Source organism: Gorilla gorilla, chromosome 13, assembly GCF_029281585.2.
Source record: "Gorilla gorilla gorilla isolate KB3781 chromosome 13, NHGRI_mGorGor1-v2.1_pri, whole genome shotgun sequence".
Classification (NCBI taxonomy): Eukaryota; Metazoa; Chordata; class Mammalia; order Primates; family Hominidae; genus Gorilla; species Gorilla gorilla.
The window spans coordinates 58,790,110-58,806,931 of NC_073237.2; the positions used below are offsets into that span (position 1 = coordinate 58,790,110).

General features: G+C 37.7%; 1 protein-coding gene across 3 annotated transcripts in view; it reads left to right on the forward strand.

The window, feature by feature from the left end:
• Positions 1-16,822, forward strand: part of ERMP1 (endoplasmic reticulum metallopeptidase 1) — an 82,076-nt gene that overhangs the window by 52,867 nt on the left and 12,387 nt on the right. Inside the window, exons 11-16 of one of the 3 annotated variants that reach the window (XM_055350607.2) lie at positions 1,963-2,137; positions 2,531-2,721; positions 6,422-6,574; positions 8,743-8,945; positions 9,824-9,939; positions 16,459-16,526. In XM_055350607.2, coding sequence (XP_055206582.1) covers positions 1,963-2,137; positions 2,531-2,721; positions 6,422-6,574; positions 8,743-8,945; positions 9,824-9,939; positions 16,459-16,511 — 891 coding nt within the window. In that variant the 3' untranslated portion in view covers positions 16,512-16,526. Of the gene's footprint in view, positions 1-1,962; positions 2,138-2,530; positions 2,722-6,421; positions 6,575-8,576; positions 8,656-8,742; positions 8,946-9,823; positions 9,940-16,458; positions 16,527-16,822 lie in introns of those variants that run through there. The other 2 variants (XM_019033587.4, XM_004047782.5) reach the window with 2 other exon arrangements.

Below are 16,822 nucleotides of genomic sequence, written 5' to 3' on the forward strand. Positions count from 1 at the left end.
CTTGGCTCACTGCAACCTCTGCCTCCTGGGTTCTAGCTGTTCTTGTGCCTCAGCCTCCCAAGTACCTGGGACTACAGATGTGTGCCACCATGCCCAGCTAATTTTTGTGTTTTTAGTGGAGACAGGGTTTTACCATGTTGGCCAGGCTGGTCTCCAACTCCTGGCCTCAAGTGATCCTCCCACCTCGGCCTCCCAAAGTGTTGGGATTATAGGCATGAGCCACTGCACCTGGCCTGAATGGGGTTTTTGAAGCATGTGTTAAAATTTACCAGGTAGGGAACAGATTGATGAGCAGTTTAAGGTGGGAATGTATAAAATGCATCTGTGTCAGTTAGTGGACAGTCCAGTGTGGTGAAGACAAGGGGGTAGTCCAATAACTGGAAAAGGAGGCCGGGGTGAAGTGGGAGCATGATTCTAAAAATCAATGGGGCCACTATTAAAATGTTTTGAGCAGGTCAGTGAGAGAATTTGTGATTTTGTAAGAAAACTGATAACAATGTATAAAGTGGATTGGAATGGAGCAGGAGTGGGCAAGGGATAAATAGAGGTGAGGAGGAAAATAGATTCGAGGGATATTTTATCTTTGGTACAGTTTGGGCACTTAAAATGAGATCTTTGTTTTTAAATATCTGAGTGGCATTCAGCTTCAAATTGAATTATAATAATTATTTTCTTATTTTTAAAGACCAAGCCTCTTGATCAACACTGTGTTAATAACTTAAGTATTTAGCAGCTGTAGCCTATCTTTCATTGTTGGGAGCGGGGAGGGGTTGTTACATGAACTGTAACTTGTTTTGAAAACACGTCACAGAAACTCTTGAGCCCTTGAAGTAGGATCCTTTAGAACAAACATGCCCTGAGCCATACAGAAATGGGAAGGTAGAAGAAGGAGAAACTTTAATATATCTATTTCTCCATTTCCATCTTTGTATTTATGCACCGTAATTAAAACTTTCATGTTTGTGTGAATAGAATTACTCATGCAGATGTGAAAATGTATTAAGTTCATATTAGGCCAGGCACAGTGGCTCACACCTGTAATCCCAGTGCTTTGGGAGGCTGAGCTGGGAAGACTGCTTGAGGCCAGGTGTTTGAGACCAGGCTGAGCAACATGGCAAGACCCTGTCTCTGCCAAAAAAAAATTTTTTTTTAAACTTAGCTGGGTGTAGTGGTGTGTGCCTATAGTCCCAGTTACTTCAGGAGGCTGAGGCAGAAGAATCACTTGAGCCCAGGAGGCTGAGACTGCAGTGAGCCGAGATCGCACCACTGGACTCCGGCCTAGGCGACAGAGCGAGAACCTGTCTCAAAAAAAAAAAAAAGTTTATATGGCAACTTTATTTTGAAGAGTGCAAGGTGCTACATAGGAACCCTTGGACTTTAAATCTCAAAAACTGTAAGATCAAATTTTATAATAGGAAATCAGGAGGAATACAAGAAGGGGGCAAAGGTGCAGTACAAGACCAACTGGAGACAGAAAAAACTCATGAAAATAAGCCAAACTCCAGATTGCTTTAAAGGTGCTGCAGTTTTCCAGGTGTGGGTTATTGGTGGTGCTGCAGCAGTTCCTAACGTTCCTTCACAGGTCATTTCTCTAGTTTGCTTGAAACAGTGTTTGGAATTGGCATGAACTGAAAAGCTTACAGAGATGAATGTTTTTTAGGAGAGTCCTTTCTTCTATTTTGGAAAATTTCTACTTTTAGCCTAGTAGAAGAAAAGCATAGATTACATGGAGCATTTATACTCTATATTGTTAAAATGACCTTTCTTGTGCTACATTTGAATTTACTACTTCATGATGGGGGAGGTAGCTTTGTTAGTGTTTACTTTAAATCAGTTTAAAGAGCAGACTGTGTTTAAAACAAAATGTAGCTTTCCTGAGTGATGGAAAGTGTGTTACTATAATAAAAGCTCTTTATGCATGACCCCTGAATGAGACTACTTGTATATTTTTCTTTCTTTCAGAATGCCAGTGACCAGTATCTGGGAGAAGTATTTTTTGACATTTCGCTGTTTGTCCATTGCTGTTTTCTTGTTACCCTCACTTACCAAGGACTTTGCTCGGCGTTTATTAGTGCTGTCTGGGTAGCATTCCCATTGCTCACAAAGCTCTGTGTGCATAAGGACTTCAAGCAGCATGGTAGGGTATTTTTGATTTTGATATACATGGGAGAATACCTTAAAATACTTAAGGCTTTCAGGGACTCTTTCTTTTTTGGTTTTATTGAGTAGGCTTTCTAAATTGTTAGTTTTTAAAAGTTTTCATACCACACAAATTATCTTATGCCTTATACTCCATCCCTTTCTCATGTTTGTGAACACATACTAATATATTACTTGTGTATTTTGCTTTATTCTTATTTGTATTTTATCCTGAGTGAAAGATCCTACTCCAAGATAACATACACCCTTAAGGGCAAGAGTCACATCTAACCTAATTTCTGTTAGGGTACCAAGGCACACCAGTACTATAAAAATTTATATCTCACTGGAGGATTTCATAGATGTGTGCTTTTTTTCTCTTTTTCCCTAGGTGCCCAAGGAAAATTTATTGCTTTTTACCTTTTGGGGATGTTTATTCCTTATCTTTATGCATTGTACCTCATCTGGGCAGTATTTGAGATGTTTACCCCTATCCTCGGGAGAAGTGGTTCGGAAATCCCACCTGATGTTGTGCTGGCATCCATTTTGGCTGGTTGTACAATGATTCTCTCTTCGTATTTTGTAAGAGAAAATGAGTTTTTTTCTTTTTCTTCATTTTTTGTATGAATATGAATTTAGCCATACTAGATTCTGTGAAATAGTGTTACGTGTACTTTATTGAGAAAATCTGAAGCAGAAGAAATGGTGAATGGCCATGCATCTTGTAAATTTGGTATCGTAAGAAACTGTAGTATAGAGTTTGTTGTTGCTGTTTAAAAATTTTTTGCCTCCCTATCCTTCCAAATTCTCTGATTTACCTCTTTTCAAATAGCCTGTCAGATACCTGAGTGTGAATTTGTAGAGCATTTACCAAGTATTAATTGTTAGAGATTGCCTGGTGGTGAATGATCCTAATAGTATATTTTGAAATTACTCATTAGAGGCACATGTTAATAGATACATGGGTGGTTTTATTAGTGCTTTTAGAGCTGGTGAAGGAAGACTAAATCTGAGGAGGCTTTCTTCATTATCACTCCACTACCTTGTTGCTACCACATGAAAGCTTGTTAATTGAGTCTGTTATGACACCCAAACGTGCCTTCATTTACCAGATAATGAAATGATCACAGGCCTTGTCAGTCCTCATTTTGCCATATCAGTGTCCTGCCCTAGTAAGGAGAGTCCTGTGTTTGCCATCCCTTTTTTTCTTCCCTTGGGATTCCCAGAGGGAAGAAAAGACAGTGATGCAGAGTTTAAGACCAGACCCCCCTTGAGTAGAGTAAGCCCCAAGCAAGGTTTTGCTTTGGTTTGATGTCCACCTCCAGGATCCAAGATGGGCCCCTCCAGAGAAAGCACGTCTCTGTTTTGTGGCTCTTTTGGTGGGAATTCCTAAGAATAAAAAGTAATTATTGAACACTCAGAGGTGCACCTTGAAATTTGAGGATAGGGAACCAAATAGGAAAAGGAGCTATGATTTTATTATAGTTCTTTTCTTCATGGAGATGATAGTGAGCCTTTTCATACTGATATAGTAAAGGGCATTCGTTACCCCTTTACTTTGTGGAAGTTAGGTTCTAAAGACAGCAGGTAAGGAAAATACTACACACATGGTCAGCATCATCCGTGGAAGTCCCTTATAGCCAGTAAAGCTCTATATATGTGACTTTGTGTATATAGTCCTGTAGAGTAATTCTTATGCATATTATTGTTTGAGGTTGGTTGTACTAGTCTTAAAAGAGATCTGAGCCTTCCAACCATTTTACTTATAATTATTAAGGATAATATAAGGATAAGGATAATCCTTATTGGTATTCATAGGGATGTATAAAAAGTTCTAAAATGTTCTTCGCTGCCTGTAGGGTTTGCTGCTTTTGAGTTTAATAGTAACCCTTATATCATCTGTATTTTTGATAGGTTTGCTGTTGTAAGGATTGAAGGAAACAGTGGAGTTTTGTTATCTATAGATTAGGTTCTAATCTAATCTGAAGTCAACTAGTTATGAACTGAATGCCCCCACACCCCCGTTTATTTGTTAAATTATAGTCATGAATGGGAGCTATGGATGTCCGTAAAAGATGACTCAGATAGGGGACATTTAAATTCTGTTCCACTGATAATATGAAAGGGGGCAAAATGAACCCTGGAGATGTTCATTGTGGAAATGGAAAATGTCCCCAAAGCATGGAAATCTTGGAAACCAGAAGAAAGAGGATTAAAGTGTCTTATCATCTAAATTATATTTTATTGGGAAAGCTTTTGGAGAGAAGACTGCCTCTTGGAATACTTTAGAAAGCTCACTTATTTTTCATTATAATGTGAAATAGCCCTGCCGCACTTTGATGCCATGAGTTATCACTCTTTTAATTATTTTCTTACTTATGTGTAGCAGTGTTAATGATAGTGGCTTATTAATAGAGTAAGACTGTTTTCTTTGGGTAATGGAGAATTGAACCACAATGCATATTTCAGACAGCTTTCCCTTCAGTCCTTGGGGATTTATTAAATACATCTGCTAGAAAGTAATTAAAGTCTTGTCAAGCAATCACGGTTTTTTTCTTGTTTGTTTGTTTGTTTATTTTTGAGACAGAGTCTCGCTCCGTCACTCAGGCTGGAGTGCAGTGGTGTAATCTTGGCTCCCTGCAACCACCGCCTCCTGGGTTCAAGCAATTCTCGTGCCTCGGCCTTCCTGAAATATTGCATCCTATGTCACTCTAGGTTCTGAGATGGGTGCAAAATAAAATGAAGAGAAGCATGAAAAGGGACTCTGAAATGTCCATTGTGTGCTGATGACTGAGCTGTTTCTGAGTCTTCTCCTGACCCCACTTGTATCAGCAGTCCCCATTTCCCCTGTCATTCAATCAGTATACGTATAACCATGAAGGTCCAGCAGAGAATAACTTAAGGACACCTATTAACTGATTGCTTGCTGGGCATGGTGGCTCACGCCTGTAATCCCAGCACTTTGGGAGGCTGAGGCGGGTGGATGACTTAAGGTCAGCAGTTCAAGACCAGCCTGGCCAACATGGTGAAACCCTGTCTGTACTAAAAACACAAGAAATTAGCTGAGCACGGTGGTGCACACTTGTAATTTCAGCTACTCAGGAGGCTGAGGCACAAGAATCGCTTGAACCTGAGTGTTGGAGATTGCAGTGAGCTGAGATCGTGCCTCTGCACTCCAGCCTGGGTGACAGAGCGAGACTCTTGTCTCCAGAAAAATAAATAAAATTTCACATTCATGTTATTTTTCTACTTATGGAAATAAGTAGAGAAATAAAATGAAGAAGGCATAAAGGGGAGCTAGGTTTAGATTTCATGTCTATAGTATACCAATATTCCATCCAGAGGCATCTGCAGCAAAACAGTACTAGCCTTAGGTCACACATCTCACATTTGTATACTGAGTACAAAAATATGACAGAGTACCTGAGGACTTGAGGCTGAGTTAGCAAAACAAAATGTGTCACCCTTGCTGTCCGTCTTTCTCTCAGTATTGACAATATTTAAAATGTGGCTTCTTAGAACAATTTCAAATTTCACATAAAAGTTTCCCCAAATGGCTTCTTCAGACCCTGTAAGGGATCTGTGGACATACTCTGTGAGTCGTGTGTGTCCTTTACAGTTTTTAGTTCAGCGATTTCATTACGATTAAAAATATTTAGGATTTTCTAGATGCCAACCTTGAGACTGAGTCATTTACATTTACTGCCTAGATTTATTGTTTTGATTGTGTTGGCATTGGTTAATTTGTCACTTAGAGGGATAATATTACTTTGTAATGCAGTTTTTCCTCTTATGCAGGTCCACCGGCAAAGTCTTGAAGGTACATCTCTATGCCAGTTGAGATGAATTTAGTATTTTGACACATTTTAAAGCATTATGAGTGGAATTTGAGTTTTGTCCAAACAGATCTGCCTAAGCTTAAAGCTTATCTCTGGTTATTTAATGAATAATCCATTACATCTACATTTCTGTTCTTTTTGCACATTAAGGACAGCGACAGTCCTGAGTTTCCTTTTTCCCTCTTGGTTTATGGCTGCATGCCAAAAAGGTGGCACCATCATGGCAGATTGGAGGCATCTGTCATTTTCTAGGTTCTCACCTGTAATGGAAATCTCCTAGAGTTAGTGCTTTGTTTACTAGATGTTAGAGTATGCTAGCACCTGCTGATAAATTTTCTTCAGGGTCTGTTAGGTAATACTGTTAAAAATAAAGTTAGTTAAAAACACCTTTCCACCACTGGAATGAATTTTTAATATTTCTGTGTTTGTGGTTTGTGTTTTAGATTAACTTCATCTACCTTGCCAAGAGCACAAAAAAAACCATGCTAACTTTAACTTTGGTATGTGCAATTACATTCCTCCTTGTTTGCAGTGGAACATTTTTTCCATATAGCTCCAATCCTGCTAATCCGAAGCCAAAGAGAGTGTTTCTTCAGGTGAGCAGTTTTGCATGAGGTATTTGAGATCTGGAAAGGAAGCCCTGTGTGTTTTGAGCTTCAGTAGTGAATAGCAAGCGCAGCTGACTTTTCTGCTGTTGACCTATTTAGTCATACTCACCTTTTTTGTGTGTAAGGCAGTGAGGAGAAGACTGACTGTCAAGAGGCATTCTTATCAGGTAGACATATATCTCCCAGGAGACTGAATTGGAAATGTTTGCTTGTTTTTATTACTATTCAAATTATAAAACTGCATCTATTTGGAAAAACAGGAGCAAATATTTATTATGGAATAATGAGTTTTTAGAAATATAGATTGTAAAAATGTATACAGGCTGAGTAAAATCTAAACTGTCAACTGGCAAAATAAAATTGATATTTAGAAGTGCTAGTAAAATTAATCTTAAGTAACATTCAAAGTGATATGTGATAGTGAAACTATAACTTAGAAAGGGTTTAATAAAGTGAGTTTTAGGACTTACTTTCTTTTTCCTTTTTTTAAAATGGAATCTTGGTCTGTTGCCCAGGCTGGAGTGCAGTGGAACGATCTTGGCTCACTGCAACCTCTGCCCCCTCGGTTCAAGTGATTCTCCTGCCTCAGACTCCCAAGTAGCTGGTATTACAGGTGCTCGCCACCACACCTGGCTAATTTTTGTATTTTTAGTGGAGACAGGGTTTCACTATGTTGGCCAGGCTGTTCTTGAATTCCTGACCTCAGGTGATCCGCCCACCTCGGCCTCCCAAAGTGCTTGGGATTACAGGTGTGAGCCACCACGCCTGGCCAGTTTGAGGACTTATTTTAGATCTCAACTTTTTCTTCAAATTTTTTAGACCTGGTACTATAAAGCAGTAAGCCTCAATTCTAGTCATCTCTGTTAGAGATGGCTAAATTGTTAGTTTTTCTAAATTGTTTTTAAAAGTTTTCATACACAAATTATCTTATGCCTTATACCCATCCCTTTCTCATGTTTATGAACACATACTAATATATTGTATATTTTGCATAATTGTTATTTGTATTTTATCCTCTCTAAGTGAAAGATCCTGCTTCAAGATAACATATACCCTTAAGGGCAAGAGTCACATCTAACCTAATCTAGCCAAACAGAAATGCCAGAGGAATTATACCTAGATAATTATTCAAGGACTTAAAAAATTAAAAATACGTAGGAGGTTTTGAAAAGGGGCCAAATAACAATTCCTTGTTATAGTCCTGAAGGACACTGTGATACATTTTATGTGAGATTTTACAATTTGTAAAACCTTTAGTGAAGAACGGATTTTTTTTTTAGGAGGTTCAGTGTGTTTTTCATGATGTATTAAGTTTTATAATTATGTCAGTAATACTTAGGAAAAGCAGGATTTTTATTTTTAAAAAGTCATTTTCTGATTTGTTTGGGGGTTCTCTTCCACTGTGCCAGAACCTGGCAAACTTTTCCTGTAAAGGACAAGATAATATTTTGGGCGTTGTCAACAATACAGTCTGTTGCAGTGAAACAGAGCGAAAGCAGCAATAGAGTATACCCAAACAAATGAGTGTGGCCATGTTCAAATAACGGTTCGTATATAAAAACAGTCAGTGGACAGTTTGCCCTGTTGGCTGCAGTTTGCCGGCTCCTGCCCTATGCAGTGTTTTTTTTGTTTGTTTGTTTTTTTCCTGATTGGTATTCTTCAGGCTGGTTTCTGCCATGAATAAAGTTATTTCAAATGGAGCACGGTACCTTTTCATAGAATTCTGTTAGGCACAAGGCTGTCATCTAGTGGTGAGCTGCAATTCCCACTTTTCTCTGCACATGAATTAGCTTCATAAAACACTAATAGGGAAATGAGTGTGTATGTATATATGTGCTTAGGATGTATTTGTTTTAAATCCTTATCTAAAAGCAGCTCTAACATTAACGTCTTTTAAGTCTGAAATAGTAAGTTTCAAAAAAATTTTATAGGAATCCTAAATATATTTGGAAGATACAATAAAACAATAATCTATATGTCTATTTTCCAGTTTAAAATAAAGAACGCTAGCAGTGCCTTAGAAACTCTCAGTGTCGTATTCACTTGCTCCATATCCACATCATTTCTTGGTATTGTCATACTCCATTTTTGTAATCTGGGGTGGGAATGTGGGTGTACTAGTTGAAACAGTTTTTTCACTAGTCTTTTTTTTTCAGCATATGACTAGAACATTCCATGACTTGGAAGGAAATGCAGTTAAACGGGACTCTGGAATATGGATCAATGGGTTTGATTATACTGGAATTTCTCACATAACCCCTCACATTCCTGAGATCAATGATAGTATCCGAGCTCACTGTGAGGAGAATGCACCTCTTTGTGGTTTTCCTTGGTATCTTCCAGTGCACTTTCTGATCAGGTTGGTTCATTATTTTTCTGCTTAAGGTTAGTTTGTTCTCAAGTCTTGTCACCATATCAGTACTCTTATCATTTAAACTGTCATCCTTTAATATACAAGTTCAGTGGTGTTTGTACTATTTTTTCTATCATTATGAAACTTTTTTTTTTTTTTAGTGGAATAAAGCACTCAGAAGAGTAGCTTTGTTTTTTCAAATTTTAAAAATCTTTTCTCTAGAAACCTGAGTGGTTAGAAAAGGTGGCCCTTCTAACTAATATAATAGCCAGGAAGCATCTATCTCAAAAATTGTGGCCGGGCACGGTGGCTCATGCCTGTAATCCCAGCACTTTGGGAGGCCGAGGCGGGTGGATCACCTGAGGTCGGGAGTTCGAGACCAGCCTGACAAACCTGGAGAAACCGTGTCTCTACTAAAAATATAAAATTAGCCGGGCATGGTGGTGCATGCCTGTAATCCCAGGTACTTGGGAGGCTGAGGCAGGGGAATTGCTTGAACCCAGGAGGTGGAGGTTGCGGTGAGCCGATATCGCGCCATTTCACTCCAGCCTGGGCAACAAAAGCAAAACTCTGTCTCTCAAAAAAAAAAAAAAAAAAAATTGTTTCCTCTGGGAAGATTTTATAGCTTGGCAGTGAAGGACTGGACGAGAAGAAATAGGATGGGTGGTGGAATCAAGATCACCTAGGTTACTCCTTTGTTCTTAACATTGGGAAGGTTTTATTACAAAATAACCTAAGTTTATTGGAGTTGGCATTGCTTATCATGTCTGTCGGTTTATTTTCATACCCAAAAATGTGTTCATATATGCTGAACAGTTCTGTGACTTACAGATAGCCATCAAATAATAAAGCACCCTAAATACTGAAGCTTCCTTTCTAAATAGGAAAAACTGGTATCTTCCTGCCCCAGAAGTTTCTCCAAGAAATCCTCCTCATTTCCGACTCATATCCAAAGAACAGACACCTTGGGATTCTCTAAAATTGACTTTCGAAGCAACAGGTAAGTCATATAATAGTTTTTTCTCCCTCCTTTATTTCTTAAACTTGTTAATAAGTGGCATGTATGTTTTTCCCTCAGATATATCACAGGAACTAGCAACTTAGGAAGAGCCTGTGATGTTTCTAAAATCAATTGAAGCTGGTTATGACTTCTTTTTTTTTTTTTTTTTTGAGATGGAGTCTCGCTCTGTTGCCCAGGCTAGAGTGCAGTGGTACGATCTCGGCTCACTGCAACCTCCGCCTCCTGGGTTCAAGTGATTCTCCTGCCTCAGCCTCCTGACTATTTGGGATTACAGGTGTGTGCCACCATGCCTGGCTAATTTTTGTATTTTTAGTAGAGACAGGGTTTCACCATGTTTGTCAGGCTGGTCTTGAACTCCTGACCTCGTGGTCTGCCTGCCTCGGCCTCCCAAAGTGCTGGGATTACAGGTATGAGCCACCACGCCCGGCCAAAGCTGGTTATGACTTCTTAACAAAAATTTAATAGGCCAGGCATGGTGGCTCATGCTTGCTACTCAGGAGGCTGAGGTAGGAGGATTGCTTGAGCCCAGGAGTTCAAGACCAGCCAGGGCAACATAGTGACATCCCGTCTCTACAAAATTAAAAAAAAAGAAAATTAGCTGGGCATGTTGGTGCATGCCTGTAGTCCTAGCTACTTGAGAACTTGAGAGGCTGAGCTGGGAGAATCACTTGAGCCCAGGAGGTCAAGGCTGATAGCACCACTGCATTCCAACCTGGGTGACAGAGCAAGACCCTGTCTCAAAAATAAAAATTATTTTTATTTTTTGGAGCAATGTTAAGTTTACAGAAAAATTAAGTAGAAATTATAGAGTTCTCATATCCTGCCCCCCAATTTTCCTCTATTAATGTCTTGCATTAGTATGGTGCATTTGTTAAAACTGATGCACCAGTTTTAACACTGATATATTATTATTAATCGAAGCCTGTTGTTCCCACTCGGGTTCATTCTTCGTGTTGTGTAGTTCTATGGGTATTGAAAAATGCGTGATGCCATGTATCTACCATTACAGTATCATACACAATAGATTTACCATCTAGAAATGCCCTGTGCTTCACCTATTTATCTCTCTTTTCTTCCCACTCTCCTTAGCAACCATTGGTCTTTTTATTATCTCTGTAGCTTTGCCTTTTCCAGGTATCATATAGCTGGAAGCACAGAGTATGTAGCCTTTCTCGACTGACTTCTTTCACTTAGAATATGCATTTAAGGGATCCTCCATATCGTTTTGTGACTTGATAGGCCATTTCTTTTTATTGCTGAATAGTCAGTTGTGTAGATGTACAGCAGTTATCCATATTTGAATAAGGCTGCTATAAAGATTCCTGGGCAGGTTTTTGAACTCATTTGGGTAAATGCTTAGGAGTGTGATTGCTGGATATTATATATGGTAAGCCTATGTTTAGCTTTGTAAGAAACTGCCAAACTGTTCTTTCCATTGACTAATTTCTCTGTTCTTTTGCCCATACCACAACTGTCATGATCACTGTAATTATATAGTTAAGTTTTGAAGTTGGGTAATATCAGTCTTCCAACTCTTCTTCTCCAGTATTGTGTTTTGTCTTTTGCCTTTCCATGTAAACTTTAGAATCAGTTTGTCAATATTCACAAAATAACTTGTTGGAGTTCTGATTGGGATTGTATTGAGTCTGTAGATCAAGTTGGGAAGAAATGATATTTTAACAATAATGGCTTTTCCTATCCATGTTGGAATATCCCTCCATTTATTTTTATCTTGTTTGATTTCTTTCATCAGTTTTGTAGTTTTCCTTATATAATCCTTATATATATTTTGTTAGATTTTTAAGTAGTTATTTTTGGGGGTCCTAATGTATTAATAAATGGTATTGTTCATTGATGGTATATAGGAAAGCAACTGAGTTTCATATTATTAACCTTGTATCCTGCAACCTTGCTATAATCACTTATTAGATCTAGGAGATTTTTTTTTGTTTTTGTTTTTGTTTGGTTTATTCTTTAAGAAGATTTTCTTTTCTTTTTCTTTTTTTTTTTTTTTTTTTGAGACAGTCTCACTCTGTCACCTAGGCTGGAGTGCAGTGGTACGATCTCGGCTCACTGCAACCTCTGCCTCCTGGGTTCAAGTGATTCTCCTGCCTCAGCCTCCCAAGTAGCTGGGATTACAGGCACACGCCACCACACCTGGCTAATTTTTGTATTTTTAGTAGAGACAGGGTTTCACCACGTTGGCTAGGCTGGTCTCAAACTCCTGACCTTGTGATCCGCCTGCCTCAGCCTCTCAAAGTGCTGGGATTACAGGCGTGAGCCACCGCGCCCAGCCTATTCTTTTAAGATTCTCTAAATAAACGATCTTATCATCTGCAGACAGTTTTATTTCTTCCTTCCTAATATCTATAATTTTTATTTCCACTTCTTGACTCGTTACATTATCTGGGACTTCTAGTTTGATTTTGACAAGGCGTTGTGAGAGGGGACATCTTTGCCTTGTTCCTGATCTAGGCAAGCTTCTGGTTTCTTACCACTGAGTATGTTGTTAGCTATACGTTTTTTGGTAGATGTTTTTTATGAGACTGAGGAAGTTCCCTCTATTCCTAGCTTACCGAGAGTTTTTATCATGAATAGGTCTTGGATTTTGTCATTTGCTTTTCCTGCATATATTGATATGGGCGTGTGATTTTTCTTTTTTAGCCTTTTGATGTAATAGATGACATTAATTGATTTTCAAGTGTTGGACTGCTTTGCATACCTGAGATAAATCCTACTTGGTTATGGTGTATAAAACCTTTTATGCATCGTTGATTTGATTTACTAATATTTTGTTAAGGATTTTTGCATCTATGTTCATGAGAGATACTGGTTTATAGTTTTCTTGTATTGTTGTTGTCTAGCTTTGGTGTTAGGATAATGCTGGACTCATAGGATGGGTTAAGAAGTATTCCCTCTGCTTCTGCTTCTGAAAAGCTTTGTAGATAATTAGTATAATTCCTTCCTTAAATGTTTGGTAGAATTCACCTATGAACCCCTGTAGGCTTGGTAGGTTCTTTTTCTGTGTTGGAAGGTTATTAATTATTGATTCACTCTTTAATAGATACAGGCCTGTTCAGGTTGTCAGTTTCTCATGGTGTGAACTTTGGCAGATTGTGTCTTTTAAAGAATTGGTTCATTTTATCTAGGTTATCAGATTTATGGAAATACAATTTGCCTATAATATTCCTTAATTATCCTTTTAATGTTCATGGGATCTATAGTGATGTCCCCTCTTTCATTTCTCATATTAGTAATTTACATCTTTTCTTTTTTTCTCTGCCTGGCTGAAGGGTTATCAATTTTATTGATCTTTTCTAAGAACTAGCTTTTGATTATAGTTGGTTTTCTCTATTGAGTTCTGTTCTAGTTATTTCTTCTGTCTACTTTGGATTTAATTTGTTCTTCCTTTTTTAGTTTATTAAGGTGGAAGCTTAGGTTATTGATTTTAAATCATCTTTTCTAATATATGCATTCATTGCTATAAGTTTCCTTCTAAGCACTGCTTATGTTCCATGCCACAAATTTTAAGTTGAATTTTCATTTTAATTTAGTTTCAAGTATTTAAAAATTTTTTCTTGAGACTTCTTTTTTGACCCATTTGTTATGTAGAAGTGTGTTCTTTAATCTCCAAATAATTTGATTTTTCAGCTATTTTTCTGATAATTGATTTCTAGTTTAATTTCATTGTGGTCTGAGAGCATACTTTGTATGAATTCTATTCTAAATCTGTTAAGGTGTGCTTTATGATACAGGATGTGGTCTCTCTTGATGAATGTTCCATTTCAAGCAGTATGCTTGAAAATAATGTGCATACTGTTGCTGTTGGAAGAAGGCTTTATGAATGTCACTTAGATCTAATCGATTGATGATGATGTTCAGTTCAATTATATTTTTACTGATTTTCTGCCTATTGAATTTTTCAGTGATGGAGGGGTGTTGAAGTCTCTGACGGTAATTGTGAATTTGTCTTTCTCCTTTAGTTGTATGAGTTTTCCAACTATTTTGACTTTATTGTTAGCTACATACAAATTAAAGATTGTTATGTCTTCTTAGAGAACTGACCCTTTATCATTATGCATTGCCCCTCTTTATCCCTAATTTTACTTGCTTTAAAAGTCAGCTTTGTCTAAAATTAATATTGCTCTCCTACTTTCTTTTGATTAGTGTTAGCATGGTATAATGTTCTCTCCACTGACTCTTAATTTATGTGCCTTCATAGTTAAAATGGGTTTTCTGTAGATAACACATAGTGGGGTCTTGTTTTTTGATCCACCCTGACGCTCTGTCTTTTAATTTGTATGTTTAGACATTGACATTCAAAGTGATTATTAATATAGTTGAATTAATAGCTACCATATTAGTTAACTATTTTCTATTTGTTGCCCTTGTTCTTTCTTCCTGTTTTTGTCTTCCACTCTTTTTCTGCCTTTAGTAGTTTTAATTGGACATTTTATATGATGTGGTTTTCTCTCCTTTCTTAGCATGTCAGTTACACTACTTTTTTTTTTTAACCTTTTTTAGTGGCTGCCCTGTCGTTTGCAGTACACATTTACAGCTATGCAAGCCTACTTTTAAATAATACTATTCTGCATCACAGGGATTATGAATAACTTAATAATAACAAAATAATCCTAATTTCTCCGTCCAGTCTCTTGTAACATTGCTAGCATTTCTCTCTCTTATACAGAAGCGTGTGTGCACATATGCAGTATGTACACACAATGCACACATATAAGTATACATACCCACATACATTGTTGCTATTATTTTGAAAAACTGTTATCTGTTAGATCAATTAAGAATAGGAAAAATGAGTTTTTATTTTACCTCATTCCCTCTCTAGTGTGCTTTCTTTTGTTATATGAAAATCTGAGTTTCTGACCTGTATTATACTTGCCTTCTCAGGTTTTAATTGAGCATTGTATATTGTTCTTTTTTTTATATTCTTACCATATCAATTATACTTATTTTAGTGGTTGCTATGGAGCTTGCAGTAAGTCTGTCTTCAGTTAACACTGTACTGCTTCATGGTAGTGCAGATACCTTATAACATAATATTCTCAATTCATCCCTCCCTGGGATTCTATCAAGTTGACCTTTTAAACAATAGGTAAGTCACATGACCATCTTTTTTTCCTGCTCCTTCACTTCTTAAACCTTTTAATAAGTTGCATGTGGTTTTTCTTGCCCTAAAGTTTAAGTCTTAAATTGACCAGCAATTTAGGAGCCTTACATTGTTTCTCAAAGAAGTTGAGACTGGTTATGATTTTTAAGAAGATTTACTGAAAAACTTTTAGTGTCAGATATTGGTTCATTGTCTGATCCAGTAGCATTTGGCCTGGCATTATGACTTTATCTTTTTTTGGTACATTTTATTCCCTTTTCCATCTTTAAAACTAGTAGTTAGGTCTTCCAGCTTCTTATGTTTTGGCCTGTAAAACTTCTTTCTAGGATATTCTTTATGGTGCTGCCAGTTTATCTTTCAAATATCGATTTCATTATGTCTACTTCCCTATTAAAAAACTTTCGATGGATTTCCTGTTGCCTGGAGAGTAAGTTCAAATTCCTTGGCAAAGCATGTTAGGTCTTCGGTAGTCTGGACTTTGTGTATATTACAGGATTTTTTTCAGCACTCCCTTTGCACTGCATAGCCACATCCAACCTTTATTTGTGTCCAACACACACTCTCACTTCTGGTATGAGTGATACTCTCTTGGTACTACCTCCTACCCAGACTCTACCCTTCTCTTTTTGGCAAAATATGAAGATTTCTCTGCCCTCCTCTCCCATCATTTCCAATTAAGTGAGCAACTGCCATCCTCCCACTTCTTCCTCCCTTTGTGTATATCTGTTGTAACACTGACCATCTTGTATCACGATTATGTAGTTTATGTCTTTGTTTTCCTTTAGAATTAAAGGGAGGCAGACATGAATGGGTTTTCACTTATCTCTGTATTCTTGGCATCCAGTATAATCACTGGCACTTGATGGGTACTCAAGACATGTGTTGAATTGTTAAATTTAGCAGTTGTTTTTCTTTTAAAGCATTCTACTTGGGCTTAGGAGGGAGACAGATGCTTGAGAAAGGAGGAGGAGAAATGTCAAGACATATGACATTTTCTCATCTTCAAAAGCTGTAAAGAGTTTGTTTGCTTGTGAGGTGTTTTAAAAAGTGAGCAAACCAGGATGGTCTCTCCCTTTCTAATGTCTTTTTGGGAAGTATGATGGTTATTTTATGTGTCAACTTGGGTAGACCACAGCACCCAGGTATCTGGTCAAATGCTATCCTAGATGTTTCTGTGAAAATATTTTCTGGGTAAGATTAACATGCAAATCACTGGACTTCGAGTAAAGCAGATTGCCCTCCATAATGCAAGTGAGCCTCATCCCGTCAGTGAAGGCCTTGAGAAAAAGACTGACCTTCCCCAAGGAGAGGGAATGGGGAATTCTGCTAGCAGACTGCCTTCAGTCTCATACTGTGACTTTTTTCTTCAGCCTGCCTGCCTATCCTTCAGATTTTGGACTTGCCAGCCTCAACAATCATGTAAGCCAGTTCCTTAAAATAAATCTCAATCACTCTCTCTCTCTCTCTTTCTCTCTCTCTCTTCTCTCTCGTGTCTCTGTACACATCCTGTTGGTTTCTCTGGAGAATGCTAATATAGGAAGTTCACTTCAACTGTTCCTGCAGCTGTTCACGCTATACTTTTTTTTCTGAGTACTCTTCCCCTGATAGAAAGTTGTCTGGGACTTTCATGAGTGAAAAGTATTTTTAAATATCACTTTTCCCCTTGCCTACTTTATTTTTTTCAAGGCCTAATTTACATACAATGAAATGTAAAGATCTTACACAGTTCAGTTA